Raw genomic sequence first — 21,273 nt, 5'->3', positions numbered from 1 at the left:
TTTTCCGATTCCTCCCCTCATTTGCGGGGATCGGAAATGTGTGGCACTGGTGCGCCACCAGACTCCGGGTAGCTATGTGTTCTTTGTGGGAAACCTTGGAGGTTTCCAGCTTCATCTGCTACCCAAAGGAGCCACAAGGCAGTTTTGAAGCTGGCGTGGGGATGCTGCAAGGCGCCTTGTTATGAGCTGCCATTGGCACACTGGATTTTGCATCACTCTTCTACTGGTGTTACTTGAAAGCGTTTGTTTGTGGACCAAGAAGAGCTGGGGATCTCGGGAGTGCTTCGAGTTATGACATCTGCTGTTTATGTTTGATATTATTATGTGTATGTACATTATGATAATCTCTTGGACTGGTGTGCATAGGATGCAACAAGATAGATTCTATAGTAGAAGTGCATGTTGCAGTGAATGTCGTGGACAATGCATGCGATAATATTCTATACCTGTAGACAGTGGTAGGTAAAAAAAAGGTTATATGCTTGTTTAGCTTCTTTTTTCTAGCGATGTACATGAATTTTGCCTATGAAAAAACTGACTGTAAGATGCCAGTCTTGTCGCCTGATTGAATTTTAGTTAGCACTTTTAGTTGCATATCTGTTTGAAGGTGCTAGTAAAATAGTGAAATTGCTCCCCTATTGCGAGCTGATGTCAACGACGCAGCCAGCCATTGACTTGCAGCATAGAAATCAAGAGTTGCGTCAGGCTCGCGCCGAACCACCTGAGCCGTCAGGCTAGGCCACGAATGAGCGGCACATCCTCGTGGACCGACTGGTGGTCGCCGGTACGCCCACGGCAGGGGGGCGGGCGGCGATGCTGACCTCCCACCGGGCCCCGTGCCAGCACTGCCCTCACCTCAGTTGAACAAAAAAAAACACTTTGTCCTCGCCAGCTAGAAAAAAGAAATCATCACCAACCGGACGATGGTGTGGTGAAACCTTGTCCTCACCAGCTAGAAAAAAAAAATCATCACCAACCGGACGATCGTGTGGTGAAGCTTTGCCCTCACCAGCTTGGAAAAAAAAACTTTCATCACCCACCGGACGATGGTGTGGTGAGATTCCCCCCGCCACGGGGGTGCGTGCCGCCGTAGGAGCGGCACCCTCGCCCGTTCGCTGGCCGTTGAGCCCGAGCTCGTCACAAAACGGGGTGCGGCCGTGCCGCGCCCGCTCCTCCCACGGGTTCGCGCCGCGAGCCCACCGGACCCCGCTGATACCACGCGCCACCCGGTCGGACCTTCCAACACAGCCCACTGGTTTCCCCCGGGAAACCCCGGGCGGCACGCGCCCCCATGCCGACGTGGCGGGCCCGCCCTATCCGATCCAACAGCCACGTCACGCCCATCCCTCTCGAACGGACGAACGATCAAAGCCCGCATTCCCCCCATATATAAATACCCCGAGGAAGCCAAGAAGCAAGCAGAACTGCATCCCAATCCAATCCATCCCAATCCAACCTGATCCAATCCAAGATCGTCGTGGTCCTTCTGAAAAGTGTCGGTCGAAGCGGATCATAGCTTGCTAGGCGATGGCCCCGAGCGCGTCGATGCTGTTCCTGAGCTACCACCAGCTCCACCACGGCCCCGCCGACGCGCCACACGGCAAGGACGGCGCCGGCGCCGGCACCGGCGGCTTCAGGTTCGGCCTTGGCAATGTCTTCTTCTCCCTCGGCGTCCTGGCGCCGAAGCGGCGGGATGCGGCGGGGCACGAAGGGAAGGAGAGGCCGCGTCGGGCCGGCGGCGAGGAGGAGGAGGAGGATGAGCCCGCCACGCTGGCGAGCAAGTTCGACGAGGCCGTGCGGCTCAGCTGCTGGTCGTCCTGAAGCCTATCTTAATGAATTTCCGCGTGCTCCTGTAGCTTCTGCCTCTTTGGCCGTTCAATCATGTGCCGTGCCGATCGTTGACAATGGCAGCATATGTGTAGATAAAATGTGACTGTGCATATGAATTTCCCTTCTTTCTTTCTTGCTGTGTGAAATCCTGGGTAGTACTGACTTCTGAATTATCCCGATCATAAGATTTGGTATACATGGGCTCGATGTCGTCGTGTCCTCACGCTGCTAGCTTCTGAACTTGGAGCGTCCTTGAAAAGGATAATTTTCAAATCCTATCCAGAATCGCCTAAACACCATTCTGAACTGCTAAGTGGGTCAATGAACTTGCAAAGTTTGTCCCTCGTAACGGTGAATTTGCGTAGTTTTCTTCACGCTCCTCGTCTCCTCGACATGAGCTCGCCATGGATAAGCATTGCCAAGAGACCAGTAACACATTTGAAAGTACAAAAGAGATCAGTAGCAGTACGTTACGATCTTATCCCTCGACCTTTTCTTTTTGCCTAAGATCCCTTGACATGATTCACGTTTTTTCCTTTTGAGGGGGACATGGTTTACAGCTGTGGGCTGGCCACCAGTGCTGAATCCGGCGGACAGCAGAGGATTCGGCCCACAGCTCTAACTGGGCCCGTGGGCCACCAGAAATTCTCCCCCAAACTTTACTTAACCCCCTGCCCAACCGCGAAAAAAAGAACTCGACACCCCCAAGGCCTCACCCAACCTCTGCCACTGCCGCTTCCCCCGGCGTTCGTTGCCCCCTCCGACCAGCCGGCGCACCCCGCACTGCACGCCATGAAGGTGAGTGATCAGACGAACCTCTCATGCTCTACGTTTCTCTGGATGCAGCCGTATGTGCCCCGAGTACCGGTCAATAGGTTTCTGGTTCGGGGAGTTTATGCGGCGTGCAGGCCACGTGCTCGACGTAATGCCTCGCCGGGTGTCCTGTGCAGATTGCGGTGGAGGGATGCATGCACGGGGAGCTGGACAAGGTCTACGACACGATGCAGCGGCTCGAGGCGGCCGAGGGTATCAAGATCGACCTCCTCATCTGCTGCGGCGACTTCCAGGTGCGCTCAGGCTGCAGGCAGTCCCCTCTGCCCACGCTCCTTTATTGGAGCTGGAGTTTGTTTTTTTCCCCTTGAATACATTGCGAGCTTACAGTTTGGCTCGACGGTGGTGTATGCTGTTTTGCATCATGTCGTGCACGCACCTGCCTGGGACATGGGATCTGTCTGGTTCACAATGGCCTAGCTGCTGGTTGGTTGTTTGTTTGAAGTTAACCTAACATATCTGTTACTCGTTGGAATAGATAGTTGATCTGGCTAGGGTATCACAGCATTTTCTAAGTCTACCACACACTTCCCTTGAATTGAAATGCTGCAATATTTGTCTTACTGGGTCTGGTCATGCCGGGCCCTTTGTTACGGAAATATATTTATCTTACTGTCCTTAAGAAGGTCATATCTGGCTCGGTTCTATGGAGCATGGACAAGTTGATTTTTCACATGGTCATAGTTTAATGTTCGGTAGTAATTCTATGTACGTGTTGACATATTTCACATTCTGACATTGCACCTTTTCATGCAGGCTGTAAGGAATGAGAGTGATTTACAGTGTGTAAATGTCCCACCAAAGTTTCGTACCATGAACTCGTTTTGGAAGTACTACTCTGGGCAAGCAGTTGCCCCATACCCAACTATCTTCATCGGCGGGAATCATGAAGCAGCCAATTATTTGTGGGAACTGTGAGTCTCTGTCACTTATGCCCGACACAACTTTCAAAATACCAATCCGTGGTTTAGTTTAGCTGTGGGACCTTATTCTATATTTTCACTTTGTAGGACAATAACTAGAATTTGCATGTAAAAATTTAGGAAGGATTGAAGCACAGTAATCTGAAAATTTCCATGATATTTACTCAAATTTTCAATCTAAAAGAAATTCTAACTGGGACAAGGATGATCTATGTATGGAAGTGTGTTGTCCAATAACTATTCATAGAAACATCGGGATGTAAAAAAAAGAATTAAAGGGAGAAAGGCATTGTTTTGAATCTAAGGCTGTCCCTTGTTTTGAACTAATATCTGCTTAGGAGTTTAATAACAAGTAGCTCAACAGCTTTCAGTCATTGGATACATTGATTTACTCAACATATTTGAGTATTGTTGTTCAATGATGAGGTGTTGTCTTGCTTATTGAAAAATGCAATGCCTGCTGTTTTCTAATTGTGGTGTAACCACTATCAGGTACTATGGAGGATGGGCAGCACCTAACATCTACTTCTTGGGGTTTGCTGGTGTTGTTAAGTTTGGAAATATTCGAATTGGTGGAATGTCAGGAATACATAAGCAACATGATTATTACCGAGGCAAGTTTATTAATATCTTGCTTGGGATACTTTGTAGTTTGAAGTTTTTTTTTGGTTGCATCTAGAGGTTATTGTCTAGGGAGTAGAAGCCTATTGAAGAAGGATCCTAAACTAGAACTGTAAATTTCATTAGACCCTGAACAAAGCATTCAGAATTATTATTGCCAATCTATGCAGGACACCATGAGAGGCCTCCATACGATAATGCTACTATACGATCAGTGTACCATGTAAGGCATTACGATGTTCTCAAGCTAATGCATGTGAAGGAGCCTCTAGATATATTCATGTCACATGACTGGCCTCTTGGCATTACTGAATATGGAAACCGGGAGAGGCTCCTTCGAGAGAAACCGTTCTTCAAAGAAGAGGTAATACCAAGTTGCCAATTGACATAGGGGATTATTTTGTGTTACACATTTGTTATGTCCGCGTAGTACACGACCCACCCAGCGCCAAGTTAGGGGGAAGATTCCAATGATTTATTAATTTGGTAGTTTATCCTTTAAATTAAGATCTATTTTAGCTTGGGCGTTAAGCCAACTAGACATAAGATCTACGATTTGTTCTTAGATTGGATTGTTAGTCCTCTATAAGGAGAACCCTCTGTGAGGAATAGAGCCAAGCAAGAATTAGAAGAGTGGTTCTTCTATCTTGCCCCTGGAGTGAGAGCCTTCCCTCCTATCTACCTAGATCCTAGTACGCAACGCATTCGAACCATTGCAACTCTCTATAACATATGCCTTTCATTACTCATCATCCACCAACCTTGTGAAAATGCCTCAAGGGAATGTGTTGACTTTATTGTGTGACAATGTCACATTTTGAGTCAAAGCCAAAGAATAATATAATAAATAAGCGATGCCACATTTTTCATGATAATTACTGCAGTGAAACAGTTTCCAGTGTTGTGTCAGCATCTGTGATCAGCTAAGGATTGTTTCTCTCTCCTTTTTTTGCTAATTAATCTTGTAAAGGTACACTAGATAAACCTTAGTATTTTAGCTAAAAATGATAATGTTAATCCCTATGGCATCAAGTTTCGTATGGTGAGCTGATGACTACTGTGGTCTGACATGCACAGTGTTTGATTGAGACTACTTCCTCAAAAATGGAATGCTTCATGCTTCCCTACACACATATCAAACTATTGTTAATGTTCTGTTCTCTTGTCATTTCAGGTCAACGAGAGAACATTAGGCAGTGAATCTGCAGCAAAATTACTGAACAAATTAAAACCACCGTACTGGTTTTCAGCTCATCTTCATTGTAGATTTCCAGCTATCATTCAACATGGTGAGGATGGACCTACGACTAAGTTTCTTGCTCTTGATAAGTGCCTTCCCGGGCGGAATTTTTTGCAGGTACTACTATCTCCTCTACCACAGACATTTGAACCACTACAAATAAGTTCCTTGCACATATTTGTTCTGAGATGTCAATCAATTTTAGGTAATAGACATTCCATCCAATCCGGGACCATATGAAATTCAGTATGATGAAGAATGGCTTGCAATAACACGGAGATTCAATAGTGCTTTCCCCTTAACTCGGATGCCGTGTACAATTCGGTTGGTGCATAAATTGTCTTGTTTGTTTGTTACAGTGTAATGAATATTCTGAAAATATACAATAAATGACAAAGCTGGAGTAATTCAATTGTCTTATCTGACAGGAATGAAGAACTTGATATTGAAGATGACCGGCAGTGGGTTAGGAGCAAGTTGAATGCTAGAGGGGCTAAGACATTTGATTTTGTCCAGACTGCTCCACCTTATGATCCGTCCAGACCAGTTTATAATCCCCCCATAGCAGGTAAGCTTTAATAGTCATGTCTTCACTGTGAGCCATAAATATTATGGATTCTACTGTCGAAATGTTTCTTGATCTTGAGCTACCATACAGTTTTCCTTTAGTTCCACAATTTCATCTTATGTCACAGTTCATTGCTTTCATTCTAGTTGTTTTTTGTATTTAAAGTATCACAAACTAGTATCTGATTCTAAGCATTTGAACTCTTTCTTTGTCAAACTTCTGATGTGTGCTTTACATGGTTCTTGTGCTACACAGTTCCTTGCAGAAACCCACAAACTGAATCATTTCTCCAGTTTTTAGAACTCCCATATCTGCTGGACTCGTCTAATCCTGGCGGTATGTTTCTCTCTCTCTCTCTCCCTGATAAATGCTTATGGCTGTAGCCTAGTCTCTTTTGTGGTAACATCTAAACTCTGAGTTTCATGCATTCTAAGCTAAGAACTGGCTGCTTGTGGGTCTGACCTAGTCAGTTTGCACTTCATCAATATTATTTTCGTTTACGCTCACTCAAACTATTTGTTACCAAAAGAAGAACAGTTGTTCTGCTGTGGTTATACTTTGTGATGACTTGTGGTTACTCATCTTGACAGGTGCTGATATAAACGTATCGAGCTCTCAGGCAGCACCTGCACTTGACAACGACGACATAGAGCTCCCCGATGAAGTTGAAGACGACGAAGATGATGAGGAGTGAAGCACTTAAAGTAGTGGATTCGTTGGAGGTTTAACTAGGACAAGTTCTGTTGTATATCCCTGCGTCCAGGGTTTTGTTGCCAGCTATGTTGATGGATGTCATTACCTCTGTAGAGCATAACTGCAGAAGGAAAACTAACTTGTAGACCGCAGTACCGTACAGTAACCTTGCTTGATTACGAGGTGTAACTGGAGTTATATGCTAGCACAATGCAGATTTTTTTAGAGATATTACGTTTTTTTTAACTAACAATTTCAATCTTTTATATTTTAGAGTAAAGAAACTGCAAAGTTTTTTTGTCGACGAGTCTTTGGTCTCATATATATATTTTTTTTTCAGAACAATGATTAATTTTATTAATCAAGTGAGGAGATTGCTATAGATTGAGGAAACCGAAACAAAACAAAGCACATACATATTCAAAAGATATCAAAGCATTTGAAATCACCAAAGTTCTGCTAAACACATGTTGATAGTCTGTCTATGCACACGGTAAAAACCTACAGGAAAGCATACTTGGCTAAACTCAAAAGGTTTTGAATAGCAGCATGAGCCCAACAGGCCAACACTAGGTGTAAAATCTTGTACCATTGAACGTACCGTAACCGGGTACACTCCTCAAAAGACAAGCCATCAAGATGTTGATTCATCCTCAAAAGACAAGCCGTCAAGCTGTTGATTCATCACCGAACCACTAAAAGGGACTAAATAGGAGAAACTAAAACATTGCTAGCTCCTCGACGTCGCCAGTGAAAACACAATGGGATGTGGATGAAGGACGCATGAAAGGAAGACCCTGATCGTCGAAGATATGACGGGAGGCCACATGATATGAGGGGAACCGACGTAGATGATTGTGGAAGACCCTGATAACGACGATAAGTTTTTCTTATTTCTTATTTTTCCCCTTTTTGAGTCGAGACGTCTTCGATAAGTTACTGCCCCAAATTGGTATCAATTTTTTTAAGGGATCAATCTTACTTTTAGAATCAACCGGTACAGAAATTTCTTTTTTAGTAGGTCAAACTAGTTTTTTTCTTGAGGGAAAATCTAGCTCTCTTTACTATTCAATGGAATGGGGGTACAATAGCAATGTCTAGGGAGTTCAAGAGCCACAAATGGTGCCCATATAACATAAAGATAGTTGTGAGCTAGATCATGAGCATGCATATTTGACGTCCGATCTTCATGTGTAAAACAAACTTCATGAAAGTCTCTCGTATGTTGATTGATCTCCATGAGGACGGTAAGGTAGCTAGGTTGGAATCCGTTGTTGATGGGCTGACCACTTCTTAACAATCATATGCAATGATGTAGTGTTGCAGCCGCAAGTCTGCTGCGAGGGCAAGAGCTTCTCTACACACCAGGGCTTTGAAGGTAGTTGGGTCAGAAATACTTGGACAAGCAACCATCGAAGGCCACTGATATGCGCCAAAAGTGCAACAGATAGGGCCACCACCCCTCGGTTCTTTGACCTAGAAACAACTGCATCAACATTTTATTTTCATCATGTGCTAGGGTGGAGGATCCATTTGCGACAAATAGGTCGAGTCTAGTGAGCTCCCACTGGGTCCTGGGCATGTGATGAGATGATCTCCAAGTCGGCCAGGAAGCTACCAATAAAAGAATATACGAATAGAAGGCCCTAGAAAACATCTTCATGAATTGCCTAATCAGTTGAGAGAGCATAACAATTATCATAACCAAAAGATCTTGCAAGTTTTCTATTTGGGTTTTCCATAACTGAGTTTCCAGAGGCACAACACTAAAGGGGCAAATTTATTAACGAGGTCTAGAACCTCTTTGACTGTCATAGCTTTTTGCCAAATCCACGATAGTTCCAACATAGAGTTTATCCACATTCACCCGCACTACTGCTATCCATCATGTTGCCTCAGGCGGTGGCGCTTCCTCCTGCTCGAAGACGACGTCATCCAGGTCCTCCTCCCGAAGCGCCAATTCCTTCATCATTGCCTCTAGCTCGATCTGATCAGATTTCCCTAAGCCACACGGATCGATAATAATAATAATAATTCCACGGGCCACCCAAACCCTAGTCTCCATTGATCTCTAGAAACTCAACGCCAAGACCGGAACGCGATCCAGGATCGCCCCTTAGTCAGTCCAAGCAGTTGAGGAAATGGAGGATCAAGGTCAGGGAAACGTGATCTCTACGCCGGTCGTCCCCACCAAGAGAGGAACCCTAGCGAGAGGGGAAAAAGCTCTGCATGTATATGTACATAGTAGTATCAAAGTATGCTCTGCTGTGCAGTTGGTAAAACAAATGAATTGGGCCGTCTAAAGTCGCCAGCAGATATCTGAAGCCCAGTCCATACCGCCATAGCCGTCTAAAGCCCACCGAAACTCCGGAGCTTCGGCACGCGTCCCTCGCCGTGGTTCCCCAACTCAACAGACCACCGCACCGCGCCGCAGCGTCGCCAAAGGGGAGGAATTACAAAACCCCAAACCCTTTTTCTTTCTGGTTCGCGGCAATGGCGGCGCCGGATGCAGACGAGACCCCGGCCTCCCCGGGGTACGCCCTCCGCGCGACCCTCGCCGGCCACCGCCGCGCCGTCTCCGCCGTCAAGTTCTCCCCCGACGGCCGCCTCCTCGCCTCCGCCTCCGCCGACAAGCTCCTCCGCGTCTGGTCCTCGGCGGACCTCTCCCTCGTCGCCGAGCTCGAGGGCCACGAGGAGGGCGTCTCCGATCTCTCCTTCTCCCCCGACGGCCGCCTCCTCGCCTCCGCCTCCGACGACCGCACCGTCCGCATCTGGGACCTGGGCGCCGGCGGCGGCGCCCGCCTCGTCAAGACCCTGGCCGGCCACACCAACTACGCCTTCTGCGTCGCCTTCAGCCCCCACGGCAACGTGCTCGCGTCGGGGTCCTTCGACGAGACGGTGCGCGTCTGGGAGGTCAGGTCTGGCCGGAGCCTCCGCGTGCTGCCCGCCCACTCCGAGCCCGTCACCGCCGTCGATTTCGACCGGGACGGGGCCATGATCGTGTCGGGAAGCTACGACGGGCTCTGCCGCATCTGGGACGCAGCCACCGGGCACTGCGTCAAGACCCTCATCGATGACGAGAGTCCGCCCGTGTCCTACTCCAAGTTCTCCCCCAATGGCAAGTTCGTGCTTGCATCCACCCTTGATAGCACCCTGGTAAGTTATTCAGAATCTCTCCTCATAGTCTTATTGTAGAGAACATTCCAGCTCGCAGCATATGTGAAATTGCAATTATGTTGTTATTGAATGTTTGATTGTTCTCATAGCTAGGTTAAACATCAGTAGTTGACATTTCTTAGCTAGGAAGAACATTAGTAGTTGCAATAGCAATGGAACACTACAAGTACATTTTTGGGGGCACAAGGGACAGAGTGCCACAAGGAAACGAGGAGGGGATTAAGGCTTTGAGGTTGTTAATAGGGCTGATGCAGGCACTTAGTCCAGAGCACACTCCATAAATTGGGGACTTATGTCGGTGCTGCTTCGCGGAGTTAATTTTTTACATGTTAAGTTCCCCTTTTAATGCCTTGGCACATTGCTGTTGCCTTGTGACCATGAGGTCACGGGTTCGAGTCCTGGAAACAGCCTCTTGCAGAAATGTAGGAAATGGCTGCATACAAAAGACCCAAAGTGGTTGGACCTTTCCCCGGACCCTGCGCAAGAGGGAGCTATGTGCACCGGGCTGCCCTTTTTTTAAGCTCCCCTTTTAATGAGGCTTGCAAGCTCAGTTAATCTCAGCCATAGCCTGATGATCTGCCTTAAAGTTATATCAGTTCCATTAAGTCTAGCCTTGGGAGTATGCAAATTGGGAGTCCCAGTGAGGTGCCACCAAACAAGGTACTCTTTGGGTTGGAGGTATTAGACCCGCCGTAATACTATTTCTGTACTTCACAGCATGACGTGAACTTGAACTTGCAGTAATATGTGATTTTGCAATGGAGAAGATTGAGTGAGTGATCTGCATATTGTTCGGTCTGCACTATGCTAAGTAGAGTTGGAAATTTTGTGATTATGTTGGGAGTTAGTGCTACCATTCTTCCTATGCTCTAGAATATCGAAAAAAGCAAAGCATGGCTTGTTAATAATTTCTACAAACTGCATCATTTTGTAGTGTTTGCAATCTTGGGATTATACAGATGAGGGGTAATACTCCCTCCATCCCGAATTACTTGTTGCAACTGCCTGGTATAGTCGTATGATTCTTGAGAAGTACTCCCTCTGTCCCAAAATATAAGAAGGTTTTTAACATTACACTAGTGTCAAAAACATTCTTATATTATGGGACGGAGGGAGTAATTAAATGTGTGGAATTGCACGTAGCCAACTGTCTTTTCCATTTTAGCATAAGAAGCTATTGATATTTTTTTCGGGCTTCAATATACTTTGGTAGTTCGCCAAAAAAAGATACGTTGGTTAACTAATCCTTTTTTGTTCATCATCTCCTTCCACAGTTGATGTGATCACAATCCCCTAGAGGTAAGTATTGTAGATGCTTCAATCATTGTGACATGGTGCTGGGCGTAGATTTGCACTTTCTTTGATATCACATTGCACAGTGACTGTAGCCTGCAGTGTCAATTTTTGTGACATCGCTGTAGTCACAGCTGAGTTGAAGGTCACAACCATTGTTTATAAGGCGGTAAGGTGACCTAAGGCAAACACCAACCGCCCTGACGCCTAAACGCCTAACCGGGCAGGGCGCCGCCTTGCCGCCTAAGCGTCCAAGGCAGGACACCTTATAAACACTGGTCACAATACTAGTTAGGTGCTTCTGTTCTCTTGTAGTGCTGTGACTGCATACATTGAAGGACAAGAGAAAGATTGTTTGGGAATTGTTATATTAGGGGTTATGTTAAACCCTTGCCATGAGTGTAGGGTGGGCTGGAATTTTATTTTTAGGCAGGGGGAGGGGGTGGGGGTGGATATGTAAGTGGCAAAGCCTACATGAGATGGACATTAATAATAGAGCAATATCTGTACGTTGTCCTATCCTGCAAAAATTTCCTTGTTTTGAAAATAAACTGGACCCTGCTAAGATTTCCGAAAAGCATTTTTTTAAGAAACCCAAATCTCTCAAACTTGTTTTCTTGGTAAAGATAAACGCTTCAGCAACTGCAGGATAGCCATAGGCACACAACTACCGCAGTGCAAGAAAACAAATGAGTGTTTGGGGGTGTCGGATTGTGGGTTTGATCCACTGTTTAGCAATTTGTTGGTTCTTCGATATTTTCCATTCTCGGCAATGGGACCTGCATACCACAGGTCAAAATGGGAAAAGGGTGTTAGGTAGTAGTAGGATTTAATTTATTTATCCCTCTCAAAATCCAAATGGACTCTGTATGTCACTTAATCAGAGTCCACCTGTATGGCAGGTTTGATATGTTACCCTGATTATTTCTGATAGTAACACTTGTTTTAGGTAGGTAGTAGTTGCACATTCGAAATGTTTGCTTGCTAATTGCTATTGATATCAAATTCACGAAGTTATTTAGGGACTTTCACTATCCAGCTAATTCCAATGCTTCCTTCCCAGCCATGTTGCCATTATATAGCTGCCGTGAATTTTAAAACTTCGTGATAGAATATGTGATGGACATTAATAGAGCAATAAATGTACCTTGTTCTATCCTGTGAAATTTTTCTTGTTTTGAAGATAAATTAGAACTTGCTAAGATTTCGAAAAAAAGGGTTTACCCAGTGCTGAAAGCTCCGGCACAATGTGGGGTCTGCGGAAGGGAATTTCTAGACAGCCTTGCCCTTCCATAATATTTTGCAAGGAGGTTGGTTCGAACCCAGGACTTCCAGGCCACAAGTGGAGAGACTCTACCACTGCACTAGGCCTGCCCTTGTTTGCTAAGATTTCCAAAAGACATTTTTTTAAGAAACCCAAATCTCCCAAACTTGTTCTTTTAGTAAAGAAAATGCTTCAGCAACTGTAGGATAGCCATAGGCACACAACTACCGCAGTGGAAGAAAACAAATGAGAGTTTGGGGGTGTCGAGTTGTGGGTTCAGTCCACTGCTTAGCAATTTGTTGGTTCTTCGATATTTTCCATTCTCGGCAATGGGACCTGCATACACAGGTCAAAATGGGAAAATGATGTGAGGTAGTAGGGATTTAATTTATTTTATCCCTTCCAAAATCCAAACGTACCCTGTATGTTATTTAACCCGGGTTCACCGGCATGGCAGGTTTGGTTGATACATGTTACCCTGACTCTTTCTGATAGTAACACTTTTTTTTCAGTGGGTAGTAATTGCACATTCGAAATGATTGCTTGCTAATTGCTATTGTTACCAAATTCACAAAGTTTTGTAGGTACTTCCACTATCCAACTAATTCCAATGCTTTCTTCCCAGCCAGGTTGCCATTTTATAGCTGCTGTGAATTTGAATTTTTTTGTCATTTTGACGTATCATTTTCTGATGTATAGTTATTTCTAACATTAAAGTTCAATATTTTCTTGTATCATTGCATTTTGCTTATAAGTTTTAAAGTCCACTAAGCAAGGCCTGACTCCAGCAGAAAAACAGAAAATGAAGTGCTGGTTTAAAGTCCGCTAGGCGAGACCTGACCCCAGCAGAAAAACAGAAAATAAAGTGGCGGTCCGAATCCACTCTGTCAAAATAAATTAGCAGACTAAGTTGTGCCGTTAGAGGAGGGGGGTGGGGTGGGGGTGGGGGGGGGGGCATCACATCAACTATCCCTAGTGTTTGACCACAGTTGGAAGGTCTTGAGTGATCTTGAGTGAGATTGTCGGGAGCAGTTCCTCATGTTTGGGTTGTTTTTGAAAGACAGCAGGAGAGCTGCTGTTCATGTTTGGGTTGTGAGGGTGCTCCGTGTGGAAGTAAATTTCTTTTAGGGTTCATTTATGCCTAATACCTTGAGTTGATAAATGACTTCTATCATGCTATGCCCTTCAGTCATATGTAGCGGCGCCGAAATTTCTGGTGGCAGTCCTGACTGTTCAATAGTTTCTGCGCTTCTTAGATAAGTACAATTCTTGCAAGCAGTTCTTTATAAAGCTGAGCTGGCCAACCAGCATTACAGCATGGAGATCATAAACCATGTTTTTCACCAACAGGATGGAAAGAAACTAAAAGAAGCTGTTGTCTGTTAATATTCATTTACATTATAAGATTCTTAAGGGTGAAGGTGTTGTGCAAAGCACATCGTTAGAGCTGCATCAATCATTAACTGTCTAACGCAGCGGAATGTCATATGAATCAGACCCAGGAGAGAGTGCCTTGACCCATGCCACCATCCCTGATTTAAAAAAGACCATTTTCTGTGCTGCAATCGATTATATTTGTCAGCATTGTGATTATCGTGGTCCTCTTCTAGTAGTTCCATATCCTTAAAAGTACTATACAATGCCTTAAAAGTACTATACAATGCTCTAGCTGTTTTACACACTGGTGTTCTTTTAACGTAGGCATTGCCATGTCTGGTGTATGTTCCCAGATAATTTTGCCCTGCTCCTTATCATGCTTGTGGACCACTCCATGCATATATTGGGATTTGGGATAATTTCAGATAGCTTATGATTTTACTTCATTGCCAAGTCATAGCTTTGATGTTTTTTGGGTGGATTATTAGACATATTACAATAACACCTACTACCTCTGTACCAAAATATAAGATATTTTTGCATTTCAATTTAAACTGCAAAAACGTCTTATATTTTGGTACAGATGGAGTATGTTTGTAGTGGCATCTGTCAAAAAAAAAACATCATGGTCTTGTTTTAGTGAGTATCTAGCAACCTACCTTGATGAACTTATCACAGGATAACGGCTCCCATATTGTTCATTTCATGCAGAGGCTCTGGAATTTTTCAGCTGGGAAGTTTTTGAAGACGTATACTGGCCATGTGAACACAAAATACTGCATTCCGGCAGCATTTTCTATTACCAACGGCAAGTACATTGTGAGTGGCTCGGAAGACAAGTGTGTCTACATGTGGGATCTTCAGTCAAGGAAGATCGTGCAGAAACTGGAAGGGCATAGCGACACAGTCATTGCTGTGTCATGCCACCCTAAGGAGAACATGATTGCATCAGGAGCTCTTGACAACGACAAGACGGTGAAAGTCTGGGTTCAAAAGGACGGAGATCAACGAGAGGCGTAAGCCAGCTTATTTTCTTGGTTGTCATGTGACCTGACTGATGATGGTAGCCAGGTAAGCTACTTGGCTCCCTGAGTAATTATAGATTGCTGCAGTGGAGAATGCGATGCTCCTGGGCTGTGTATTTTCGTCTTGTGTTGCCTTCGCTGCTGTGCGATTTGTAGTGAAATTAAACTGTTCCAGAGAGCCGTTAATGGGATGGTTGTATGGAAGGCTGGACAGAGGCAATGCTTAAACTTTGTTTAACTGAAAAAAACAATGCTTGAAAAGTTCATTCGAGTCCTTAGATGTTAGCCATCCTGAAATGTGAAGTTGGGTTGCCATTTCATCATGGGAACCTTTTTCTTTGTGGGCATCATGCCACCATCCATCCTGGATATAGCTTCTTCATTGGAGTTCAGCAGAGTTCATACCCTGTTGGGCTGAGAAAATGAGTGAGCTTTCATGTTGAATAGTTCACTAGGCTGACTTGGGCTTAGCAGAAAACTAGCCAGTGAATCTGCTGAATCGTCTTCTAGATGATGGCAATGTTTTCTCCACACACAAAAAGGAGAGATGGTGTCAATGTTGTTGCAAGTTGCAACTAACTTTTGGTTTGACAGCAAGAAGTTAGGTGGTCCATAGACCTAGAGGAAGCTAGAGCATGGGCCGCTTTCAGATAACTAGATAACATTGTCGTTTTTCCTTAATAAAAACTGTCCTTTGTGATGCATCCATATAAACATTTTAACTGTAGACTGAAATTAATTTACCTTGATAAAAATCTACCCTCACCAAGCACATATAATCGAAGATTGCAATGATCTTGCAACTGGCCTTTTCCTTTTTTCTTTCTTTGAGATAAACTGGCCTTTGTCTTGCATCAAACGATTTGGATGGTCCAGTAGAGGAAGACGATAGGGCACGGACCATTTTCAGATAATTAGATGAGGTTTTCGTTGTCCTTTAGTAAAAGCTGTCCTTCATGATGCAGCAACACAAACATCTTGAACTGTAAAATGAAATTCAGCTGTATTCCTAGTTTTAAACCCATCTTAATTGGCAAAAACATGCCAATCGTCCTGTCATCTCACTGTACAGAACGAGTGGAAGGAATTATTGGCATGAGACATAAACAACACACGCCCAAACATCAGGAGGAGAACAATTCTATACGCATCCCAACTCTCTTTCTGACCAATTCCGCTTGATTTAACCCCGTAATCAACTCATTCTTCCACGTTCATCACATTGCTGCTGCCCACAACTCCTCATCCAGCTAAGCCACTTGTCTTGACCCCGCTGTAACCTAATTTCTGATGTGATTGCTGTCCATTTCACGGCGATGACTTGGCATTCTTCTCGAGCGCGGAATCCAGCTAGATATCGTCGAGGCTTTCGCGCCTTTTGTCGCGGCGCTAATTTGCTAAATTGTTTACATCAAATCTTATGAGCCGGCGCCTTTCCATCCTCAGCAAGCAACGCTGATTGGCGTTGCTTAGCTAACCAATCATATGCATGTGCCGCATAAAAAACTAGTGGTTATCGCCTGTTTATTTACTCGCCATGTGCCATAATGAAAATGAGCTCGTGTGTGCATCCCATATCTATCTGTGAAGAGTTTTTCTTCTTCTTCTTGTTTTGTTTGTCTTTCAAGTCGCCCAATTCGCGTTCTATGCGTCCGTGTGCTTTGACTTTTGACCAACCGCCGCCCTCCCACAAGTTGCCTATCTTCCAAAGCATCTATCTTTTTTTTTTTGCGAATTTCCAAAGCATCTATCTAGCTAGGTAGCTTAAATATTTATACAAATTGGATAATATACAAGTTAGCAAATTGTCGAACAATAGGTGTTTAGTATAGATGCAGAATATTCCTAGATAATTTGGAATTTAACCGTGGATGTGCCCGCTAGCTTCTGGTGGTTTGACTTCCATTTTTGTATAGGCTCTTACCAACGAAGATTTGTAAAAAAACATTTGTGCGGGGAACAATGAGTTGTATTTGAAATGAAAGGAAGATGATGACAGTGAAAGTTACTCCCTCTGTTCACTTTTGTGATTCATTTCAGACAATTGAAAATAGACTGATTTGCACATTGTCTGAAATGTATTCAGGGCCTTATAAAAGCGAACAGAGGGAGTACTTAATATTCCTGCCAATTTATATTTTGTTCAAGCCAAAAAAGTGACTGCAAAAGAATGCACCGCAAAGGGCAAAGTGCTTGGCTCGAAGGGTGGGGGCATTTTTTGAGCTGTGCATTTTGTATATGTACAGTTATGGTTTGTCCCTCTGGCGTTTTCTTGGATATGTGCAGTGCAGCTCCCCACAGTTAAATCAAATCTGCTGTTTCAGACAGAGCAGTCGATGCACAGCGATCCCTGAGCTCCACTTGGGAATCAGGATATGATCCGCCGTGCACTGCACCGGTAGCTTTCTTCACAAAATAAAATAATGTAGGAGTACATGCCAAATGGTGAGCCAGCCACATCAGACGTGAAGCGACTTCCTTTGCCTTTGGCTGCATGCACGGGACCTTCCTCCAACAGTCCCAACTGGACGGGCGATATCTGTTTCTATATAACTTGAGCGTTGCTATACAGCCGACGGTTCCAGACGATACACAGCCGATGTGTCTCATCAGGCCGTTTGTAAATTTGATACTAGGCAATCTGACGGTGTAGAGCTTGTGTCGGCTGCACATCGGGCATTGCATGTCGTGTGCACATCAATTTCGATATAACTTGTGTCCTAGCGATGCTTCATGTCTCACTCAACTGGCGCAAATTGCCACGTTCACGTACGTACGCCACTGCGATCCAGAGACGAATACAGCACAAATCATGCTTGAAACCTGCTAGTGTTCCCCCTGCATTTCTAAGTGAGTTATTTATCTAAAACCATCACATTTAGGGCTGGGGCAACAACTTAGTACCACATTGAAGGCAGGACATAAAAAACCACCGGAAATGCGCCTAATGCGTAACGCTAAGTACTGACGCTCGGATTTAGTCGCAAAAACAGCAAAACCGACAGGTAGGGCCCACCTGTCAGAGCTGATGTGGCAAAGACCAAGCACCAAACAAGCTTTGACCAGCTGAGGTGGCAAATGAGACACGGACCCCGCCTGTCTGTGACTACATGATCATCTTCATCCCTTTTTTTCTATGCGACATTACATCGAGCAGCTTGTGGGCGGCCGGACTCCGGCGACTATGGCCACACCGACGAGCACCTTGGTGGTGCTGTTGGGGGGGGGGGGGGGGGGGGGAGGCTTCGTAGCCCGACGCCGCTCCCGTCGTGGACACCCGAGCTCTTAGTGCCCCTGCGAGATGAGAGCTCCATGGCCACCATGGGCATGGCAGCTGAGCACGAGCACGCACGCACCTACACGCCATGAGCACGCACACACCTGCACGCGCGCTTCACTCCACGAGCACGCACGCACCTACACGCGCCTAGCACCACTCCCGCGAGATCCAGCAGCAGCTTGTCTCGCACTGACCTTGTCGTCGGCCATGGCTGACCTCGGCCGCATGGACGCGCCCGAGCTCCGGGAGGTGGCGTCCGGGGTGGGGGGCGTGCGGGAGCGGTGGCAGCTCGTCCGCCTCTTCTTCGAGCTTCAGTGGGGGTTCTCGCGCCAGCGGGGATGGCGGCGACGACGCGAGGTCGCCGGCGCCCAGAGAGAGCTCGTCGTCGAGATTCTTGCTGCGTGTAGTCCTCCCCTGTCCGCGCCGGGGCTCCATGCCTGCGGCCAGCACCCTGCCACCGGCGGTGCGCCCGTACGACAGAGCCCAGGAGGTGGCGTCGGGGGGAGAGAGAGAGATGGGAGGAGGAAGAAGGAGATGGGTGGATGACACGTGGGGCCCATGCCTCCTCTGCCAGCTCATTTGCCACCATAATTGGTTAATCTATTTTTTGCATTTAGTCCTTGCCACGTCAGCCCGATAAGTGGGCCCAACTTGTTAGTTTTTCTGTTTGCCTGAGCTTATCAGACAACCAGTGCTCTGTGTTACAGGTTAGGCGCAATTTCAATGGTTTTTTGTGCCCTGGCTAGAATCTGATACTAAGTTGTTACCCTAGCCTCAAGCGTAATGGTTTTGGGTAAATAACTCTTTCTAAGTGAACGGAGCTGTTTCCAAGTGGGTGGGTGGAGTCGTGCCCCACCCAGGTTCTCGTTCTAGACTTGGCACAGATGTTTGCATTTTGCTGAATTTATTCCAGGCTTTTTGGCGGTGCTCTTTCAGTGGAAGACGCATATGGTGACTTTGTCAGTCTCAAAATTTGCTGGCTCGGTGTCTCATGGCTGAGTGTTCACGCATGTATGTGTTTGGCAGAAGAAAACATTTGTCAAACGGATCAAGGAAAAAAAATATGTGAAAGGAAAACTTGTTAGGCAAACGGATCTGTCATACTACTGTACTTGAATGCCAACCAAGATGAATCACTCGTTTGCATCGCTAGGTCCCAACCAATGGTTTCTTCATTTGTTGCCCATGAGGGAGTAGGGGACACCGCCATGCGCCACCCATCACTCTCAGGTGTCCTGTTTTCCGTTTTCCATTCTCGGTGATCCAAGCTAGCGTTAGTCGCCTACAGTGTCGATTCAACACCGACTAATCCATGCACACCACACCACAGTCGGGAGGCCATGCGTGCGTGACGTGTGCGAGTGAGAAATCGGGCAGACGACCAACCATCTCGATCGCGATCAGGCAAGGCTAGGAGGGTCCTGCCGCCGCCGTCGTCCCCGGCCGGCCGCCGTTCGTACGAGCACAGCGACCCGCCTGTCACGTCCGCGCTCCGGCGGGCGTGTCACCGGCTCACCGGCCGGCCGTCGAGCCCGACATGTCTCGCTCGAATGGCTAGATCGAGCAATCGGGTCCATGTTTCCTGCTGCATGGACCGCCGATCGATGCCGACACCGCCCTGTTATCCCTGGTCCAGTCGCCCGGAGATAGCGCCATGCAGGGACCGACCGGGACGGACGGCCGGCGTCTGCGTTTCGGCCGGGGGTCGATCGGGATCGACGAACGCACGACGATGCAGCATGATCTTGATGTGTTTCTGCCCCTGCTGTAGTAACTGAGATCCGAGCATGCACCGCCCGTGGATACTTCCCCTCTGGACTGGACGTGGACGGCGAGCGGGGCCGTGAGTCCGAATCTGACCTTCGAGCTCCGTGAGAGTTGAGTGGCACTGTGGCACAGTGCGTGCGTGCGTGTGGATGCACGGGGTGCCGCGTCCCCGGGCCCGACAGCGGCATGACGGCGCACGCGGGCGGTGGCATGGGAGCTTGGGCCCCTCCCTCTCTGCCTCTAGGTTGGTGAAAACGTGCATGGCTTACAGTACCACCACTGTATGAATCAAGCGTTACGATTATTTGTTACTCTCTCCGTTCTTAAATACTTTCTCTATATCGAAATACATGTTGTTAGAGTAGCTGACTGCTACTCTAGCGATATGTATTTCGATACAGAGGAAGTATAAGTCTTTGTAGAGATTCTACTATGAACCACATACGGATGTATATAGACGCATTTTAGAGTGTAGATTCACTCATTTTGTTCCGTATGTAGTTCATGGTAAAATCTCTACAAAGACTTATATTTAGAAACAAAGGGAGTAGTATATAGTATGATCGAGATCGCTGTGTGTTGAGAACCAAGCAGTGGTCGGATGAATAGGGGAGTTGGTGGTACCTTCAGCCCACCACATGCCAGACCTCTGCTGTGATGTCTCGTTAATACGGATTATTCTTTTGGTAAAAGCCAATTTTTTCCGTCGGTGATGACTAAATCAATCCTCAAGCTCCGTAACTTCGATCTGATCTTGGGTGTGTTGTGTGAGTGCGTGTGATGGTGTGAGTATGTGCGTGCGTCCGTCTACGTTGTAATGGTCGTTTCCTTTTTTTTTTTTTGCGGGTGTAATTGCTGTTTCCCTAAATACAAAGAAGGGAAAGATCAACGCGTGCTTTCATGCCAGCAGAATATAACGAGGTGACTCGTGTCATGTGTCTCAGTCAGGGTATCCTGCTTGCTGTGCTTGCACGGTCTCTTTCTATCTGTGCAGGTAAATCTGAACTCCGGAAGGCAAATCTGTAGTCTGGCGATAAGAGTAAAAAATATCACTAGTTGCACTGCCGTGTGTGCTGCACGGCCTTAAGAGTGTTATAAGAAAGCTGCAAAGGGTAATTAAGATTCTATACTTCCCTCTGTTCTTGGACTTTGGCGATTTTCTTTGTCGTCAGGTGTCGGCTGCCTGTCTCACTGACACTGATATAATTCGATCTCCTTGTTCCCGTCGTCGAACGGGGTTTTTCTTTCTTTCTTTGGCAACCCCGTCATTGAACTGAACGCAGTCGATCCTCTAGATACAAAATCGTCACCACCAAATCGAATAAAATCAGACAGTGGTCGAGGGATCAGCGTCTCCCTGCTTCAGCCTTGTCCCTGCTGTACG

At 46.3% G+C, this 21,273-nt stretch overlaps 3 protein-coding genes across 3 annotated transcripts; all 3 read left to right on the top strand.

Annotated features, from left to right (window-relative positions):
* Positions 1–1,406: 1,406 nt before the first annotated feature.
* Positions 1,407–1,976, top strand: LOC123087030 (uncharacterized). The gene has a single exon (XM_044508929.1). The coding sequence runs from the start codon at positions 1,528–1,530 to the stop codon at positions 1,819–1,821; it is 294 nt and encodes a 97-aa protein (XP_044364864.1). The 5' UTR covers positions 1,407–1,527; the 3' UTR covers positions 1,822–1,976.
* Positions 1,977–2,347: 371 nt separating this feature from the next.
* LOC123087029 (lariat debranching enzyme) lies at positions 2,348–6,952 on the top strand. The gene is made up of 10 exons (XM_044508928.1): positions 2,348–2,628; positions 2,781–2,897; positions 3,418–3,575; positions 4,077–4,198; positions 4,376–4,569; positions 5,380–5,562; positions 5,651–5,769; positions 5,874–6,013; positions 6,269–6,349; positions 6,604–6,952. Exons 1-10 carry the CDS (start codon positions 2,380–2,382, stop codon positions 6,705–6,707), a joined length of 1,467 nt encoding a protein of 488 aa, XP_044364863.1. The 5' UTR covers positions 2,348–2,379; the 3' UTR covers positions 6,708–6,952.
* Positions 6,953–9,100: 2,148 nt separating this feature from the next.
* On the top strand, positions 9,101–15,108 carry LOC123087028 (COMPASS-like H3K4 histone methylase component WDR5A). The gene is made up of 2 exons (XM_044508927.1): positions 9,101–9,862; positions 14,529–15,108. Exons 1-2 carry the CDS (start codon positions 9,200–9,202, stop codon positions 14,835–14,837), a joined length of 972 nt encoding a protein of 323 aa, XP_044364862.1. The 5' UTR covers positions 9,101–9,199; the 3' UTR covers positions 14,838–15,108.
* The last annotated feature ends 6,165 nt before the right edge of the window (positions 15,109–21,273 follow it).

This window comes from Triticum aestivum, chromosome 4A (genome assembly GCF_018294505.1).
Source record: "Triticum aestivum cultivar Chinese Spring chromosome 4A, IWGSC CS RefSeq v2.1, whole genome shotgun sequence".
Taxonomy (NCBI): domain Eukaryota; kingdom Viridiplantae; phylum Streptophyta; class Magnoliopsida; order Poales; family Poaceae; genus Triticum; species Triticum aestivum.
Note: the sequence above shows the minus strand (reverse complement) of the source record. Positions and strands in the feature narration are given on the sequence as shown.

Excerpts from the sequence above, each read along its gene's own strand:
- LOC123087030 (XM_044508929.1), top strand. The coding sequence starts at position 1,528 with ATGGCCCCGAGCGCGTCGATGCTGTTCCTGAGCTACCACCAGCTCCAC.
- LOC123087029 (XM_044508928.1), top strand. The coding sequence starts at position 2,380 with ATGGTTTACAGCTGTGGGCTGGCCACCAGTGCTGAATCCGGCGGACAG. Across the intron at positions 4,570-5,379 it reads AACCGTTCTTCAAAGAAGAG|GTCAACGAGAGAACATTAGG; the intron begins GTAATACCAAGT and ends TTGTCATTTCAG. Across the intron at positions 6,014-6,268 it reads TTATAATCCCCCCATAGCAG|TTCCTTGCAGAAACCCACAA; the intron begins GTAAGCTTTAAT and ends TGTGCTACACAG.
- LOC123087028 (XM_044508927.1), top strand. The coding sequence starts at position 9,200 with ATGGCGGCGCCGGATGCAGACGAGACCCCGGCCTCCCCGGGGTACGCC. Across the intron at positions 9,863-14,528 it reads CCACCCTTGATAGCACCCTG|AGGCTCTGGAATTTTTCAGC; the intron begins GTAAGTTATTCA and ends CATTTCATGCAG.